General features: G+C 47.5%; 1 protein-coding gene across 1 annotated transcript; it reads right to left on the reverse strand.

Annotated features, from left to right (window-relative positions):
• Positions 1-13,208: 13,208 nt before the first annotated feature.
• LOC123120536 (protein DWARF 53) lies at positions 13,209-18,694 on the reverse strand. Its single transcript, XM_044540545.1, has 3 exons — positions 17,220-18,694; positions 15,605-15,851; positions 13,209-15,473 (listed from the first exon to the last, which is right to left on the reverse strand). Exons 1-3 carry the CDS (start codon positions 18,365-18,367, stop codon positions 13,494-13,496), a joined length of 3,375 nt encoding a protein of 1,124 aa, XP_044396480.1. The 5' UTR covers positions 18,368-18,694; the 3' UTR covers positions 13,209-13,493.
• Between the last annotated feature and the right edge of the window lie 1,107 nt (positions 18,695-19,801).

Here is a 19,801-nt window from a genome sequence, read left to right on the forward strand (position 1 = left end):
GGGTCTCCTGAGGGATCTGCTGGTCCGCCCGAGTGGGCCTCGCGAGAAGCGGGCGCCAGTTATGGCGGGGTGTGCGCGTAGTGCGTGCATGTCACACTCAGCCCCCGCTCGCGAGGTGCTCGGAAGGGGGAAGGCAGCAGACGCAAATCCCCAAATAAAGCACGAATCCAGAAACTCACGAAATCAACATGAACGAGAAAAGGCACCCCCCGCGATTGCTAATGAAGATTCAACTTAAAATCCAAAATCAAAGGTTGCAAATTTGGGCTACAGAAAAGAGGTCAAAGCAAATAACCACGTCCGGCACCTAGCTAGTCTTCTTGTCTTCCACCAGCGCGGAGCTAAGTGCTATCACTGGTTGTGAGCATGGTCATTGGGGACAGTGTCGACGGCCAGCGCGGAGCATGGTGCTTCCACTAGGACGTGGGCGGGAGCCCTCGAGGCCTGAGGGCGGCACTCCGGAGACTCCGGGGTGTGTACAACCCCACTCATTATTATGTGAGAGTGTCACGAGCGGAGACCTTCACAGGCGTGAGCCTTACTTCATATCGCCAGACGGGGGCCCTGCCGTGCACAACTCCCGACCACAATTGGGTCGTCCGAAAACCAGGACGAGGCCAAGGGGCAAGGGGGACGCTAGCGGCGACCCCGGCGACCATGGGCCCTCTGCCGGGGGGAAAGGGCTCTCCAGCGCTTCCCCCGGCAGAGAACCTACCTCCGCAGGGTGCCTTGCTCCACGCGGTGCGGGGGAGGCTGTGGCTCTGAGCCCCCCATGCGCAGACCCCGGCGCTCCGCTCCGGCCAAGGGCGGAACCACCACCCTTGGGTCTCTGGCCACCGTCGTGGTCTGGTCCACCTGCAGCCCATGGTTAGTGTACGCTTGCTCCCGCGATACCTGTTGTTCCCTGTCGTCGTCACTGAAGGGGTCGGCGGAGCCTTCGGGCGACTCGTGTAAGGCTCCTGCTTCAAGCATTCCACCGTGCCATCCTGGCTCGAGGAACGCGTCGGGGCCCTCCCCGAGCACGTACTCCGGGTTCACCATGCGGGGCACATAGGCATCGACGGTCGCCCCGCCAGGGCCACCACCTGAGTGCCCCGCGCCTGGAGCTTCCAGCCGTGACACCCGGCCTTGGCGGCTGCCGGGTTGCACTCCAACGCGCCCTTGCAGGGGGCTGCCAGCGCTTGCTCCTGCCCGTGATGAAGTTGCAGTGGTTGGTCGCGCGGCGCCAGTGCCCATGTTGGTGTCGCCGGGTTCCTCCATTGCCCCAGGGGGTGCGCGAGCTCGCTGGGGCCTCGCACACGCCTCAGCTATAACCTGAGGCATGGATAGAGAGCAAAAAGGCGACTCGCCCCTACAGGCACAGTCCAACAATTCGGCGACGTGTTCCAGCAACGCGTCGCGGCCGCTCTCTGCCAGTCGGCACCGCAGCAGCTCCCGCGCCACTATGAGCGCGGCTCTCATGTTAGCTTGTTCCCGTCGGGTGTGCGGCGCCGTCGCTGCGGCGTAGGTCGAGGCCCTTACGGCGGCCCGCGCACACCGCGGGGTAAGGGTGGAAGGCATCGTACCGCGCCGCCCGCGCCCCGCGGCGCTCAGCGGTGCACTTGCCGCCTGGAGCGCAGAGTTGAGGTCTTCTTGGGCGGACGGTGCCGCCCGGACTAGCCAAGCTGCCCAGAGGTCGGCGTCGGCCCTCGGGTCGCCGGACATCGGTGCCGCGGAATGTTGGCGAGTCTGCTGATGGAAGAGAGGCTTCGGTGCACCCCTACCTGGCGCGCCAAATGTTGGATTTCGGGTTCCGGCAAAACCCTCAAGGTTTGAACACTGGGGTGCGCATGAAGATCTCTCCCTCCCCCTATCTTGATCACTCACCACGATCTCAAAGCTCAGCGCGTCGAACTCGAAGAATAGGGGACACAAGAGTTTATACTGGTTCAGGCCATCGATGTGGTGTAATACCCTACTCCAGTGTGGTGTGGTGGATTGCCTTGTAGGCTGGGGAAGAACAAGTATAAGAGAAGGACAGCCTCCTGAGGAGTGGTGTTCTTGAGCTCGGTGAGCTTGTGTGGTTGAGGATGATCTAAATGATCCGTCCTTTACTAAGGTGGTGGCTAGTCCTATTTACAGAGGCCCGGGTCCTCTCCCCAAATATTAGGCGGGAAGGGATCCCACAACGGCCAATTTGAAGGGGGACAGCTAGTACAAGCTATCCTGACAAAAGGTGGTGTTCGCCTGTCAAAGGCTCTGGTGGTGACGCCGTCGTGGGCTCCGCGATGACCTCCGTCATGCCGTCCTGCTGGTCTTGGTCTCGTTGCACCGATATGGAAACCTTTGCCTGATGCCTTGGGACTCCTCGCCTGCGCTTGCCCCTTTAGCACCAAAGAGGCAATGGGTACTCTACGCCCGCAGGCGCTCGCCTGGCGCCTACCTGGCCTTGGTCGTCACGGCTTACGTCACGGGAACCTCACGAGGTGCCCCTCGCCTTGATCTCTCCGCTCCTCGCGAGCCAGCCTAGTGAAGCCGCCCCTAAGGAGGTCTTGTGTCATCCGCCTCGTGAGGCTTGGCCCCTCGCGAGGGTCTTCAGTGTTTGCTGGTGAAGATGGGCCATATCAGGCCGCTGCAGGCGCCACGCCATGGGCCACAGGCAGGCAAGTCTGGGGACCCCCGTTCCCAGAACACCGACAGTGGTCGTGTTGAGCATGAACATTATATCTGGATCTTGTTTATTGTGAGACGGTTATTCATTTAAATCGAAGAATAATGGTTGTTCTATTTATATGAGTAATATCTTTTATGGTCATGCACCCTTGATGAATGGCCTATTCTTGTTGAATCTCGGTCGTAGTGATACACATATTCATAATATTGATGCCAAAAGATGCAAAGTTGATAATGATAGTGCAACATACTTGTGGCACTGCTGTTTAGGTCATATTGGTGTAAAGCGCATGAAGAAACTCCATGCAGATGGGATTTTGGAATCACTTTAGTATGAACCATTTGATACTTGCGAACCATGCCTCATGGGCAAGATGACTAAAACTCCGTTCTCCGAAACAATGGAGCGAGCTAATGACTTATTGGAAATAATACATACCAATGTATGTGGTCCGATGAGTGTTGAAGCACGCGGCGGGTATCGTTATTTTCTGACCTTCACAGATGATTTGAGTAGATATGGGTATATCTACTTAATGAAACACAAGTCTGAAACATTTGAAATGTTCAAAGAATTTCAGAGTGAAGTGGAGAATCAATGTAACAAGAAAATAAAGTTTCTACGATCTGATTGTGGAGGCGAATATTTGAGTTACAAGTTTGGCCTGGAATTGTTTCACAACTCACGCCAACTGGAATACCACAACGTAATGGTGTGTCCGAACGTCGTAACCATACTTTATTATATACGGTGTGTTCTATGATGTCTCTTACCGATTTACCACTATCATTTTGGGGTTATGCATTAGAGACAGCCGCATTCTCACGTTAAATAGGGCACCATCTAAATTCGTTGAGACGATACCGTATGAACTGTGGTTTGGTAAGAAACCTAAGCTGTGGTTTCTCAAAGTTTGGGGATGCGATGCTTATGTCAAAAGGCTTAAGACTGATAAGCTCGAACCTAAATTGGAGAAGTGCATTTTCATAGGATACCCTAACGGAACTATTGGGTACACCTTCTACCACAGATCCGAAGGCAATATCTTTGTTGCCAAGAATGGGTCCTTTCTAGAGAAGGAGTTTCTCTCGAAAGAAGTGAGTGGGAGGAAAGTAGAACTTGATGAGGTAATTTTACCTTCTCTCGAATTGGAAAATAGCACATCAGAGAAAACCGTTCCCGTGATGCCTACACCAACTAGAGAGGAAGCTAAAGATGATGATCATGAAACTTTAGATCAAGTTACTACTGAACTTCGTAGGTCAACCAGAACACGTTCCGCACTAGAGTGGTACGGTAATCCTGTTCTAGAAGTCATGTTATTAGAGCAAGGCGAACCTACAAACTATGAAGAAGCTATGATGATCCTAGATTTTGACACATGGCTTGGGGCCATGAAATCTGAGATAGGATCCATGTATGAGAACAAAGTGGACTTTGGTGGACTTGCCGATGATCGGCAAGGCATAGAGAATAAATGGATCTTCAAGAAAAACACTGACACTGATGGTAATGTTACTGTCTACAAAGCTCGAATTTTTGCGAAAGGTTTTCGACAAGTTCAAGGAGTTGACTACGATGAGACTTTCTCACCCATAGCGATGCTTAAGTCTGTCCGAAGCATGTTAGCAATTGCCGCATTCTGTAATTATGAAATCTGGCAAATGGACGTCAAAACTGCATTCCTTAATGGATTTCTTAAAGAGGAGTTGTGTATGATGCAACCAGAAGGTTTTGCCGATCCTAAAGGTGCTAACAAAGTGTGCAAGATCCAGCGATCCATCTATGGACTGGTGCAAGCATCTCGGAGTTGGAATATACGCTTTGATGAGGTGATCAAAGCATATGGTTTTATACAGACTTACGGTGAAGCCTGTATTTACAAGAAAATGAGTGGGAGCTCTGTAGCATTTCTGATTTTATATGTGGATGACATATTGTTGATTGGAAATGATATAGAATTTCTGGATAGCATAAAAGGATACTTGAATAATACTTTTTCAATGAAAGACCTCAGTGACGCTGCTTATATATTGGGCATCAAGATCTAGGGGGATAGATCGAGATGCTTAATAGAACTTTCACAAAGCACGTACCTTGACAAAGTTTTGAAGAAGTTCAAAATGGATCAGTCAAAGAAAGGGTTCTTGCCTGTGTTACAAGGTGTGAAATTGAGTCAGACTCAAAGCCCGACCACTGCAGAAGATAGAGAGAAAATGAAATTCATTCCCTATGCCTCAGCCATAGGTTCTATCATGTATGCTATGCTGTGTACCAGACCTGATGTGTGCTTTGCCATAAGTTTGGCAGGGAGGTACCAAAGTAATCCAGGAGTGGATCACTGGACAGCGGTCAAGAACATCTTGAAGTACCTGAAAAGGACCAAGGATATGTTTCTCGTCTATGGAGGCGACGAAGAGCTCGTCGTAAATGGTTACGTCGATGCTAGCTTCAATACTGATCCGGATGACTCTAAGTCACAAACCGGATACGTATTTATATTGAATGGTGGAGTTGTCCATTGGCGCAGTTCCAAACAGAGCGTCGTGGCGGGATCTATGTGTGAAGCGGACTACATAGCTGCTTCGGAAGCAGCACATGAAGGAGTCAGGATGAAGGAGTTCATATCCGATCTGGGTGTAATACCCAGTGCATCGGGTCCAATGAAAATATTTTATGACAATACTCGAGCAATTGCCTACGAATGAATCCAGGTTTCACAAGAGAACCAAACACATCAAGAGACGCTTCAACTGCATTCGTGAAAAGGTCAAGGATGGAGACATAGAGATTTGCAAAATACATACGGATCTGAATGTAGTAGACCCGTTGACTAAGCCTCTTCCGCGAGCAAAACATGATCGACACCAAGACTCCATGGGTGTTAGATTCATTACAATGTAATCCAAATTATTGACTCTAGTGCAAGTGGGAGACTGAAGGAAATATGGCCTAAAGGCAATAATAAATTTGTTATTTTATATTTCCTTATTCATGATAAAGGTTTATTATTCATGCTAGAATTGTATTGATCGGAAACTTAAATACATGTGTGAATACATAAACAAATACCGTGTCCCTAGTAAGCCTCTACTAGACTAGCTCATTGATCAAAGATGGTAAGGTTTCCTAACCATAGACATGTGTTGTCATTTGATAACGGGATCACATCATTAGGAGAATGATGTGATGGACAAGACCCATCTGTTAGCTTAGCATATGATCGTTCATTTATTGCTACTGCTTTCTTGAATGTCAAATACATGTTCCTTCGACCATGAGATCATGCAACTCCCGAATACCGGAGGAATACCTTGTGTGCTATCAAACGTCACAACGTAACTGGGTGATCATAGAGATGCTCTACAGGTATCTTCAAAGGTGTTTGTTGAGTTGGCACGGATCGAGATTGGGATTTGTCACTCCGAGTATCGGAGAGGTATCTCTGGGCCTTCTCGGTAATACACAACATAATAAGCTTGCAAGCAAATGACTAAGGAGTTAGTTACAAGATGATGTATTACGGAACGAGTAAAGAGACATGCCGGTAACGAGATTGAACTAGGTATGAAGATACGGGCGATCGAATCTCGGGCAAGTAATATACCGACAGACAATGGGAATTACGTATGTTATCATAACGGTTCAACCGATAAAGATCTTCGTAGAATATGTAAGAACTAATATGGGCATCCAGGTTACGATGTTGGTTATTGACCGGAGAGGTGTCTCGGTCATATCTACATAGTTCTCGAACCCGTAGGGTCCACACTCTTAACGTTTGTTGTCGATATAGCGTTATATGAGTTATATGATTTGGTGACCGAATATTGGTCGGAGTCCTGGATGAGATAATGGACATTACGAGAAGCTCCGGAATGGTCCGGAGGTAAAGATTGATATATAGGACGATGATATTCGGACACCGGAAGAGTTTCGGAGTGCACCCGGTAGTCATCGGGTCACTGGAAGGGGTTCCGGACACCCCCGGGTGGTCTATGGGCCTAATGGGCCAAGGGGAGAGACACACCAGCCCACAAGGGGCCTGGCGCGCCCCTCTCCCTGGCCGACGGCCCTAGGGAAGGAAAGGTGGGAGGGCTAGCCCCTCCTGCCTTCCCCTCCACATGGGAGAAAGGAAGGGGGGCGACACCCTCCCCTGCCTTTCCCCGCGCGCCTAGAAAGGCAACTGGGGCGCGGCTAGGGGCAGGACCCCAAGTGGGATTCAGCCCCACCTGGGGCGCCTCCTTGGCTGCTCCACCCTCCCCCGCCTATATATATGTGGGAGGGGGCGCCACATAAGCCACGACAATCTCTTAGCCGTGTGCGGCGCCCCTCTCCACAGTTTCCTTCCTCGGTCATATTTTCGTTGTCCTTAGGCGAAGCCCTGCGGATATAGCATCACTACCACCGTCACCACGCCGTCATGCTGCCGGAACTCATCCACTACTTCGCCGTCTTGCTGGATCAAGAAGGCGAGGACGTCACCGAGCTGAACGTGTGCTAAACGCGGAGGTGCCGTACGTTCGGTACTTGATCTATTGGATCGCGAAGAAGTTCGACTACATCAACTGTGTTACTAAATGCTTCCGCTAACGGTCTATGAGGGTACGTAGACACACTCTCCCCTTCCTTGCTATGCATCTCCATGGATAGATCTTGCGTGTGCGTAGAATTTTTTTTGTTTTCCATACAACGTTCCCCAACACTAAGTACTGTTGCAAACCTATTCATATTTTATTATTTCATTATACCTACTGTATTCTAACTTTACCATGGCTTATACCCCTCGATACAATCCATAGATTTATCAAAATAAGCACACAATGCAATGAAAACAGAATCTGTCAAAAACAGAACAGTCTGTAGTAATCATGGAACTTAGTACTTCTGTAACTCCAAAAATTCTGAAAAAATAGGAAAATGTGCGCAATTTGTATATCAATCTTTTGTAAAACAAATCAGAGCAAAAGAACGTTTTTGTGATTTTCTAAAATTCTGCTAGTGAGCGCAAAAGTTCCTGTCTTTCAGCAAGATCAAATCAACTATCACCCAACATGACCCCAAAGGCTTAGCTTGGCACAAAAACTAATTAAAACATAAAAACACAATCAAAACAGAGGCATGATTGTGCAAACACTCAAGAACAGAAAAAGGCAAAAATAAATTTTATTCATTGGGTTGCCTCCCAACAAGCGCTATCGTTTTACGACCCTAGCTAGGCATAATGCATAGATTCAAGTATTGTCATATTTCTTCTCATTCTCCGTAGATGTGTTCTTGTCAGGAGATTTTGCAAAAATAACTTGAAACACATTATCCATAGTAATTTTAGCATTATCAAGTTGCCCATCTACGTATCCCTTTTGATTTCCGGCAACAATCCAAGAATACTGTTGATTGAAAACCTGTTGGATTATATCTAAATCAGGGTTCTCATAAAAAATTGATTATTTCCAAGCAAATGTCTTAGCATATAATCACTATTATAAAGGATCTCATTTATCACCGGTTTCTCATGGTTCATACCATAGAAATAAAAAAAATCCTAGCCTCCCGTACTATGTGATCAAATTCATTCATAAGAACAAGGGTAGATAGCTTTTTAGCTTTCGGATTCTTGATAGCGAGTAGCTCATAAAACAATCTCTACAAGGTAGGGAGGGTACAGATAAATCTATTTTCAAGTTTCAGAACTAGTGCTGAAATAGCTTCTGCATAAGATTTAGTTCTTTTAAGTATAGGAATATCATCAAGAGTTAAATTTGCAACACAATTGAAAAATTATTGGATATGTTCTTTCCCCATAACATTCCCTTGGCCCAAAACAAAAGTTTTAGCATCCAGATTGCCAGATCGTCCAATTTTAGGAGTTAGGCCATCATTTGTTTCCGCCATACCAAAATCACTCATGATGACTAGTTTAAGCAAATCAGAGATTTGACGAGAAAAAGGCGAACGAAAAAGAGGGCGAATAAAACGACAAATTTTTGTGAAGTGGGGGAGATGAAAACTAGAGGAAAATGGCAAATAATGTAAATTGCAAGGAGATGAGTTTTGTTATTAGGAACCTGATAGATGTTTATGATGTCTCCCCGGCCACGGCGCCAGAAATTCCTTTTGATGTAGTTTGAACTACGTCGGTATTTCCCCAAAGAGGAAGGGATGATGCACCACACCTACGGTAGGTATTTCCCTCGGTTATGAAACCAAGGTTATCGAACTAGTACGAGAACCAAGCAACACTATGTAAACGGTAACTGCACACAAAGAACAAATATCTACAACCTGACGTGTAAAAGGGGTTGTCAATCCCTCTCGGGTAATGGTGCCAGAAATTGTCAAGTTGACGGGATAAAATTATGGTAGATTAATAGATGCAAATAACGGCAAATAAAATTCAGCAAGGTATTTTTGGATTTTTGATAATATAGATCTGAAAATAAAGATGCAAATAAAGAAAAAGGCAAATAGCAATATAGATATGTAAATATATGATGGGAAAATAGACCCGGGGGCCATAGATTTCACTAGTGGTTTCTCTCAATAAAATAGCACACAAGGTAAACAAATTACTGTTCGGCAATTGATAGAACATCAAATAATTATGACGATATCCAGTCAATGATCATTATATAGGCATCACGTCCAAGATTAGTAGACCGACTCCTGCCTGCATCTACTACTATTACTCCACACATCGACCGCTATCCAGCATGCATCTAGTGTATTAAGTTCATGGAGAAACGGAGAAATGCAAATAAGAACGATGATATGATGTAGATGAGATCTATTCATGTAGAAATAGCCCCCATCTTGTTATCCTTAATAGCAACGATACATGCATGTCTTGCTGCCCCTTCTGTCACTGGGAAAGAACACCGCACGATCGAACCCATCACAAAGCACCTCTTCCCATGGCAAGAAAAATCGATCTAGTTGGCCTAACTAAACCAAAAATTCGAAGAAGAAATACGAGGCTATAAGTAATCATGCATATAAGAGATCAAAGAAGACTCAAATAACTTTCATGGATATAGATCTGATCATAAACTCAAAGTTCACCGGATCCCAAAAAACACACCGCAAAAAGAGTTACATCAAATAGATCTCCAAGAGACAATTGTATTGAGAATCAAAAAGAGAGAAGAAGCCATCTAGCTACTGCCTACGGACCCATAGGTCTTTGATGAACTACTCATGCATCATTGGAGAGGCACCAATGAGGATGATGAACCCCTCCGTGATGGTGTCTAGATTGGATCTCGTGGTTCTGGAACTTGCGGCGGCTGGAATTGTTTTTCGTTGACTCCCCTAGGGTTTCTGAAATATTGGGGTATTTATAGAGCGAAGAGGCGGTGCGGGATGCCACCGAGGTGGGCACAACCCATCTGGTCTAGGCGCGCCCTTGTGGGTTGTGCCCCCTCGGGGCTCCCCTCTAGTACTTCTTTGGCCCATGTGGTGTCTTCTGGTCCAAAAAATCTCCAAAAAGTTTCGCTGCATTTGGACTCCGTATGGTACTGATATTCTGCGAAGTAAAAGACAAGCAAAAAACAGCAACTGGCAGTGGGCACTATGTCAATAGGTTAGTCCCAAAAAATGATATAAAGTTGCTATAAAATGATTGTAAAACATCCAAGAATGATAATATAACAACATGGAACAATCAAAAATTATAAATATATTGGAGACGTATCAGACTTCTCCAAAAATACTTCAACAACGTCAAGTTGCTCTGGGGCTACTAGCACTGGAATGATAACTTCCTTGGTGCCAGCTTGCTATATAGGTTCATCTTCATGAGGTGGAGGCAGTGGAACCTGCTGCAAGGGTGCACTGGAGTTTAGTGGAATAGCATCAACTACAACATTCTGAAGGTGGCGGTCCTTGTTTTCCTTCAGCTTGCTGACTCTTGCCTGTGCCTTCTGACATTTTTCTTCTTGGATCCTTCTATGAGCAAGACCAGCCTTGCGGTCAATCTCCTCGTTCCTCATATCACACAGTTGAGAGATATCCATCTGCATCCTAGAATGCCAATCAACATTCTCGTTTCGAATGACACTCAAGGCCTTTGTGATATCAACAATCTTCTTGCTCAGACCTTTCTACTCATATTCAGTCTTGGCTTCCTTCTTGATTTTCTCAAGCACTTGCTTGTCAGCGAGTGCTTTATTGAGCTTCTTCGAGTTTTTTCTCAGCTCAGCAAAGTGCTTCATTACCATTTCGGTAACATCATCAGGCAGTCCCAAACTCCTCAATTCATCAGATTTCGCAACATATGCCGCGCTATAAATGATATCGCTGAATAGCTTGAAATCATAGTTTGTCCTTTGTGGAAGCAGGAACACTGGACTTGGCTTTCTCGGGAGATGCATAGACTTTCTCTTCGCTGCGGTCTTTGTCAAAGTTCTCGGCACAGCAGAACCCAAAGGTTCATTAGAGACTGGTGGTGGAGCATGTCTGGGCGAGCGCCTTGGCGAGGGTAAAACTTTCACAGGAGAGGGACTATATTTAAGTCAAAGGGATCATTTTTGCATTTTAACAGAAGCACCCAAATTTTTCGGTTAATCAATCTGCGGTTCATCTAAAACAAATGCTTTTCTAAATTATTCATATCTTTTAAACCGTAACTCCGATTTTAACATGTTATATATGAAATTTGATTATAAAAATATGTAGAATCTAAATGTAATATTATTTTACCTGTTAAATATTTTAAAATATTATTTTGGGTGCAAACTTAATCTATAGCACATGGTCCATTTTTCTTCCGTACCGGCGGCGATCCGGATTGCAAATAAACAACCACTAAAACCAGATTGAGACGAAAGAAAACATCGACAGCCACGCACGCACACCTCTGAAAAAAAACCTCGCAGGGGAATAACAACATATTTATCATCTTATTTCGAATGAGCACGCGTGCGCGCATGAGAGAGACACCTTAAAACTGACCACATTCAAACATGTTATGGTTGTATGAGCACTCAGGCCACCACCGATGAGGGTGAAGGAGGATAGGCGGCAACACAAATGTGATGCCCTGTTAAAATAAAGGGTGTGCACCTATTGAGGTTTTGATTCGTAATTATTGGGTTAAAGTGTGTTTTCTTTATGAGAGGTCACATATGGAGAGTTGGTTCTGGAGCAAGTATTAATATTTGGGAGGACCATTGGGTGCCTAGTAGTCCAAGCAGGAAGGTGATAACTCCAAAGGGACAATGTTTGATGCAAACAGTGAATGAGTTGATTGACCCATATACGGGACAATGGGATGAGCTGCTGGTTAGAGACAACTTTCTTAGTGTGGACGCAGAAAGAATTTTAAAGATTCCCTTGAGCTCTAACATGACTTATGATTTCGTTGCATGGCAGTTCACAAAATCACATATGTTTTCTGTTCGCTCAGCATACTATGTTGAGTGAAAACACCAGTATGGTGCACAAACTAGAAGAAGCGATGGGCAAGGATCAATGAATATTAATCCTGTTTGGGACATCTTGTGGAGACTCCAACTACCTAGTAAGGTAAAAATCTTTGTCTGGCGTGCTTTGCATGGGATTGTCCCTGGTATGGCAGTACTAGCACATCGACATATTAAGGTACAACCGCAATGTCCTGTGTGTAAGCAAGGAGCAGAAGATATGTGTCATTTGATGTTCACATGTAGAAGGGCAAAAAAAGTCTGGACAGAACCGGGAATGCAACCGTTAATAGAAGAAGTGATTAATATTGACAGGTCAGGAAGCATTATTCTTGAGGAGCTTATCACACGGCCAGCGAGCCATGCTCCTGTGTTTGGCCGATTGGACCTCATGGAATCTTTGATCGTTGGTGCATGGTATATTTGGTGGCAGCGAAGAGAGTTTCTGAAGGGAGAAAAAGTCCTTAATCCTACGAGTACTGCATTCGCTATCCTGGCAATCACAAGTAATTTCAGTCGAGCCACTAATCTGAAGGAACCAGAGAAGGTGTTGTGGAAGAAACCTCCAGGTAACTTGTACAAGCTAAACGTCGATGCAACTTACTTTGAGAATGGTATGGGTGCGGCAGCTGCTATTCTCCGAAACAGTTGTGGTGAGGCTGTGGCGGGGGTGTCGTGGCTGCTAACTCATCTCCATGATGCCACAACAGCTGAGGCGATCGCACTTCAGCGAGGGCTGGAACTGTTGAAAGACCTTGTTTGTCAACCGGTGATTGTTGAATCAGATTCGGTGGAAATTATTCAAGCTTGCAATGGTGTGATTGAAATATGGAGCCCTTACTCAGCTATTTTGACGAATTGCTTTCGAAAGGCTCTCTGTATAGGTGACGTTTCTTTCACGCATTGTCCTAGGGAGGCTAATTTATCGGCGCACAACCTAGCTAGACATAGTTCTGTATAGCTAGACATAGTTTTGTTTGGGATGGTGATCCCCCTGGGATTTTATTTTCGGACACTGTGGATGATGCAACTTTGATTGAGTTAATAAAGTGCGCCAAGCGGCTTTTCCTAAAAAAAGCGTGTTTTATTTTTTTCTCTCGTTGCAACGAACAGACTCTTTTACTAGTAATACATATATGAGCATAACAGAGCTACTATATATTTGCAGCACCACATATACAATCATTATACATTGGCAAAGAAATCAACAATAGTTACAGTCAAAATCTATACACTTGCCAACATATATTGATCGAAGAAGGCAGTGCATCATCTAGTGTAGACTGCTAGCAATCAACTAGTGTAGACTACAACTTATTTAATTCGCAACCAAGCTTATAACGCTAATACTACCGTGGACTAGCTACCAACAATGACGCGATCCATCACAGTATATACAGATATCGTCATCCATATATTCATCGCCACTCCAGAATTATTCTCGAGGGGAGCAGCGGTCCAAAACCGCCGTCTTCCTTCGCCGCCGTCGCTGCTGCTGCGCCGTCCTCACAGGCCACTAGTCTAAGAGCAGAGCTGCTCGCGTGCTTGCTGTGCTTGAGCTTCAGCTCTTCGAGGCTCCTGGCGAACACCTGCTCCAGCCAGGCCCGCAGAGGCCGCCTCCAGTCCTCCGATGCCCATGAGGCCGCAAGCATTTGCTCCATCGCGCCATCGCCTACCTCCAACGTGCAGCCCGAGCCCAGGATGCTGCCTAGCACGTTGCTCAGCTCTTGCAGGATGTCGTTGGCGAGTTTGCCAAAGTCGAACGCCTTGAATTCGATCTCTCCGTCGACCAAACCCAGGAGGCTGTCGATGGACTCGTCTGGATTGTCGTTGCTGCTGCTGTCGTCGGCGTCAGCGTCGCTCGATCCATCCTCGCCGACGGGGAGGTTCAGGTCGAACGGCACACTTGATGTTCTGTGTGGCCGCTTGGGATTGCTCGGTGATTCTAGCAGCTTTTCTTGGTCGTCAGAAACGTCGAGCTTCCGCTTACTGACACAGCCAGAGTACACAGAAGCCTGAAGTTTGGTGAGAGGGGAAACTACCACCTTACTGCTACTAGGGCCTCTGCTGGTGATCGCCGTGCCTGATTCTATCAAGATCTTCAGTTGCTGTCCTCTAGCAGCCAGGATCTTCTCTTCGGAGAAAGTATGCCCCTCTTCCACCCCAACCGAGACATTTTTGCTGCATCGTGCCAATCTTGTTGACAATATTACTATGGAGTCATTAATGGCAACTTCCTTGCCGCGCATGTCTCGGAATCTACCGGTGTCAACGGCATGAGAGAGACTGTCCTGAATGAGGCAGTCAGCTTTATCAATGTTGTCGAGGAAGATCACACAGCGCCGCTTCTTGCTCAACTCATCGACGATGCAATCTATGCCAGTCTTTCCTCTGAAACTTGAGCCGCCCCAATCCTGGAGGCTCAGGTCCAGATAAATGAAGCTGTCTTCGCTGCCGTGCACGAGCTCTGCCAATGCCGCGGCAACTCTCCGCTTGGCCATGCTGTCGAAACCATGAAAACTGAACCAGATGTCGTTCTTCCTGCTTGTGCCGCGGCGCCTCTCTGTTGACTGGCAGCCAACAATGGATCCACAAATAGCACTCAGGGCTTCCTCCTGCCTTCCGACTACCTTGAACAGGCGTTCCACGAGTAGCTTGTAGTCGCTCAAATCAGAACCTTGTACTGAAAGGTGTGAAGGCTTTCGCCATTGGCCAAAGGCAGACACGCCTCCTGAAGCTGGTGAATGCAGAGCACTAGGTGATGGTTGCCCCATATTTGTGGAACCCCGGGAGCTACGAGACTGTGCAAAGGGCTGTGGGGGCTTCATATTCAAATCATCCACCTTACTGGGTGTCAAGTGGGTAGACTTCTCTGCATCCACTGCATGTTTCCAGCTCACAGAACTTGTACCCTTGGAAGAAGATCCACGGGGCGTGCTCAACACCAAGTCCGTTGCCACGGATGCAGCAGCTGATGGCGACATGCGATCTTCACGATCATGGCAGCTTGACAAGTGTTCTTGCCGCAACTGCGCATGCCTGTCTTGAAATTGCTCATCACCCTTTGAATGCCTCCCTTGAAGATTCAACACAAGGCCTTCGTTCCTTTGGTTGGAGATAGATGGAGGTGAAACACTCTTGTTTGGGGTTGCATTCGTATGTGTAGCAGATACTGCAGAAGGCCTAATAACCTCCCTTTGAAGTGTAACCGACTCGGAACCTTTGCTCAGAATTGCTGATCTTTCTGTGTCAACAGGAACACCAGTATAATGTGGGAATACCTGGTAAGGACCTGTGTTGATCCTCTGGCTTCCTTGGTGGAGCCGCAGGCAGTACTCGTTCCACTTCTTCTGCAGATTCAATATTTTTGATTTCAACACCATCTGATCATCTCTAACCTGCACTGAAGAAAAACTGCACATCTTTTATACCAATGAGATGCAAAATTATCCATGTATTTAACATGCTGTGCGTGCGCGTTTTTACTGCTGTACTAAAAACGTTTCAAAAGACATAAATAGCTTCACACCTTGATTGCATCAAGTCCACTGTTAAGACCCATCATGCTGCCATTCTGAAGCAGGGAAGGCAGACCTCCCTGGTGATGGCCTTCAGCTGTAATGCCACTCCCTTTAACGATTGTTGTGACTTCTTGCTCACATCTATCATTGCACGGTTGACACCGGAGGGTTTGCGGGCAAGGGTGCGCTGCGAGGCTGTTAGACTCATAGGAACCATTGACAAGTCCACCAAAAGGAAGGAACGATTCCACCAAGCTGCAAATTACAAGATTGAAACTCTTAGGTCTAGTTGATGAAAGAAACTGCAGTACATGACACTATGACAGAAGCCAGACCAAGTACAATGAACTATTTCTGATTCCACAGCAACTTTAGGTACAGCTAGTCATACCATTGATACATTTATGACCCCAATTTTGGCTGGGCATTAGAATGTCCGGTCAGAGAACAAATTTGCTGCACTAGGCGAACCCTAACTCTTTCTCGTGAAAATGCATTTTTTTAGTGTCTCTTACCCTTTTCATCAAGCTGTTATAAATTGCAAGTGCATGGATTTTATGGCAATAAAACCTCTACTATATTGCCATATGTAGTAGTATAAATGTACAACGAACATCTAAAGGATCAAATGATATGAGAATTGAAATTTGAAAGATCAGCAAGCAGAACTTATCAGATAAGGAACAAACAGCCAGCCAAGGAATTACTGAAGAATATGGCTAGTACCCATCAAATAAAATTAAAAACAAGATGGGTCGAATGTCTGAAACTACTAGACATCACATTATCAACCCAGATGCAGTAAGTGCATATAAAGAATCTTCATGTAATAATCAAGTTTAGTTAGTAATGTATCCAAAAGAATATACTGCATGGAAACACTCCATGTCTTAAGCACCACTAGTCAATGATAAAACCATCATTGTATATTTTAGATAAGATGTCCGTGGACTCTTGGCTCTGACCAGTACAAACCAAATCATCTTTCAAGTATATACTATCCGAATTCAAGATGAAACAATTCTGAAATACATAACAAAATTCGAGTTCCATTTTCCCCACCGCGGAACACTTGAATAGTACAGTATCAGAAAGAAAAGGAAAATGTGCAGAGAATGAACTGAACCATAGATGGAACAACCACAATAACACAGCTTCAGTTTGACGTACTTCATAAAATACGGTAACAAGCATGAACACATTGACCGCTTAAGTAAGCATATCCGGGCAGGTAAAACCACTATAAACTGTCGGCAGGAGAAAATGGTTCTACTAGCTAGTACATAGATTATATATTTAATAAAGACCTTATTGAGCTACGTGCACTCCACTAGTAATTACAGTACACTCAAATGAAGCATGCATCGCTGAAGAATACCCAATGCTACGATGGGCGTACACGCTTATATGGAATGAAAACATCAACTAAAATCAAGGGCATAAACTACTACTAGTAGGTCAGACAAGAAGCATCGTACGTGTAGTAATTTCGAATTAAGAAACATCCGGATAATAAACTAAGCACCGAGACCAGTCAGCCACCAAATGGTTGCCAATCAAACCCTAAGCATAAACAATTACAATGAAAGATATATACGTGCAAAAGTGAAAGGGCTTCTTCACCTTGCGGACTTGGATAAAGGAGATGCCGTGGTCGCCGGAGGCATGAGTCCGCCGGCGCGCACCGCCGTGATCGGCAGCAGCTGGAGCTCCCAGTCCTTGTCAACCAAGGGGAACTTGGACAGGAAGGTGAGGTAGGTCTCGTAGGTGGCCGACCACCCCATCACCCAGACACGCCCCTCTCTGTGCGTCTCCAGCACTCGCGTCACCTCCGCCACCACGCGGCGCTCCCTCTCCTGGAGCTCGCCGTCATCGGGAACAAGTTCTCTGAGATCACCGATGCTTATGACGAGGCCGGAGGTGGCGCTAGCCATCGCCGCCTCCACGCCGAGTTCTGTTTGGTCGATGGAGTTTGGACCGACGGGGAGGACGCGGTACGGCGAGGCCGCGGCGAAGTCCGCTGCGGCGGACGCGGCCCCGACACCCACGAGCATGGGGTTGCGGCCCCGGGCGAGGATCTCGGCGATGCGGCGGCCGTTCTCCTCGCCGGCGCCGCCGGCGATGCTCCCGGCGGGCGAGGGCACGTCGGCGTCGTCGGCGGAGGCGAAGCTGCAGAGAAAGAGAGGCGGCGGGCGGGCCCGCGTAGGGAGGCGGCCGAGCAGCGGCATGGGCGGCGCGGGGCGGAGGATGGCGAGCTTGATGTCGGCGCTGCGGAAGCCGGCGTCGTCGAAGACGCGGCTGACGACGGGGTCGTCGAGGATGGCGAGCAGGAGCTGCGAGAGCTCGACCCTGACCTGCGAGGCGGCGGTGGCGGCCTGGAAGGCGGCCTGGTGGTAGAAGTGGTAGGTGTCCGGGTTGCGGCGCTGGTTGGCCTGCGAGCGCTTGATGGCCGCCATGAGCGAGTTGGACACGGGCGGCTCCGGCTGGTCGTCGGCGGACGAGGACGCGGCGGAGGGGAGCCTGTCGAGGGAGACGGCGAAGCAGAGCTCGAGCGCCTTGAGCTGCACGCGCGGGGAGTAGGCGGCGCTGCGGGCCCGCGCGAGCGCGTCGCGGAGGAGCGGCGGGGCCTGCTGCGCGAGCAGCGCGGCGACGAGGTGGAGCGACGTGGTCTGCGCGTGCACCCTGCGCCGCGCGGACACGACCGCCGCGTCGAGAGCCGTCACGGCCGCCGGCGACAGGCACTGCCTCGCCGCGGCCACCGGCGTGGGCATCTCTCCGCGGGCGCACGGGGGGGATTTTCGGCGGGGACCTGACTGGCTGCGACTAGTACTTTTCACCGGGCATGGGGCGCAACCGCGCAAGCGTAAAACCAACTCCCGAGCCCGAGGGGTAAACCGCCAACGACAGCGAGAATCGCTTCGGATTTTTGGGTTTCCGGGGTGGGGATAATAATCGGCTCGGAGTGAAGGTGGATTGCTTGCTTATAAACCACGACGGATATCTTCTGGTTCCTCTTTTTATGGTTTTTGGCGTGGTGAGGCCCATCGGGGTGGGGAAATTTCGTGGGGTGGAGCATATATGCGGATGCGGCAGCCCTCGTCACACACTGTAGCCTAGCGGCAGTGCAAGTGCGGATTGAGATCGAGATTCCTCCTCCTTTTGGCCATTGCCCCGCCCGCCGTGCTCTGTCGTGTACTCCTCCCCATCCTAGCTGCTGCAGCATGATTGTTCCCTTCCATTTACCGCACACTGGCATGAGATCATGTATAGCCCAGGCCTAGAAGATGCCCAACGCAATGGGATCTAGCATAAGCTATTAACAGGATGCATGCACACTGCCTCCCTCTTGAATTCCCAGCTAGTGAAGTGCTCATATGGTCCTCCGATGGTTTTTGCACGACCAATTATTGGCCCCCGACGCGGTCCAACTACATGTTTCTAATTGGAATTTCAGCCTATTCTAATTGTGGAATCCACCTTGAGCGGGGAAAAAACGTCTTTTTTTTTTGTGTGGCTTGAGAAACGAACCGCATCTTTAGCTCGATGTAGACGTCTATTGTTCTGTTTGTTGTTAGGCTTACATCACATTCGTCCGATTTTGTTGTCGACCCGTGCTGTCAAAGACGCGCCGAAAGATATTTGTGTGTCTCCAAATTGATTTGTTCCTCGTCTCCAGCCACACATGCATCTTGGTTTTAATGTGTTCCTCATATGAGTGGATTCAGCAATGTACATAGTATTTTCTTTAATGATGGAAAGCAATGTACATAATAGAGATAGGTCTAGAGAGAATCCACTAGAAATGTTGCCTTTGTGCTTACAGTGGGCTCTGGCCCTACCAATTAGTGACAAGTGGTGTGTGTGATGATGTTTAGATAACTTACAGAGAGAGACTTAGAATCTTTACGGTGTGCTGCAATCCATATCGATGTGGACATAACTTACACACAAAAATTCATGAAAGTGATGCTTCCTAAAACATTTTCTTACGAAAGAATGTAAATTATCAATTGCACTGTTGAAACAATTTGATGCACTATATTTTTCTCTTGTCGCAAATTTTAGTGACATGATTGATCGTAGAAAGATCATACATACACTAGTGCAGAAGAAGCTACTGGTGGCATGTCAAAAAACACCTTTGTGACGTGTCGCCCCCACACCATCAATATGCGCAACTGATACAATATACTGGTGGCATGTGA

This window comes from Triticum aestivum, chromosome 5D, assembly GCF_018294505.1.
Source record: "Triticum aestivum cultivar Chinese Spring chromosome 5D, IWGSC CS RefSeq v2.1, whole genome shotgun sequence".
NCBI lineage: Eukaryota > Viridiplantae > Streptophyta > Magnoliopsida > Poales > Poaceae > Triticum > Triticum aestivum.

Coding starts and splice junctions, on each gene's coding strand:
- LOC123120536 (XM_044540545.1), bottom strand. CDS start 18,367: ATGCCCACGCCGGTGGCCGCGGCGAGGCAGTGCCTGTCGCCGGCGGCC. Junction 15,852..17,219: donor CCTTTATCCAAGTCCGCAAG/GTGAAGAAGCCC, acceptor TGTAATTTGCAG/CTTGGTGGAATCGTTCCTTC. Junction 15,474..15,604: donor GTGGACTTGATGCAATCAAG/GTGTGAAGCTAT, acceptor TCTTCAGTGCAG/GTTAGAGATGATCAGATGGT.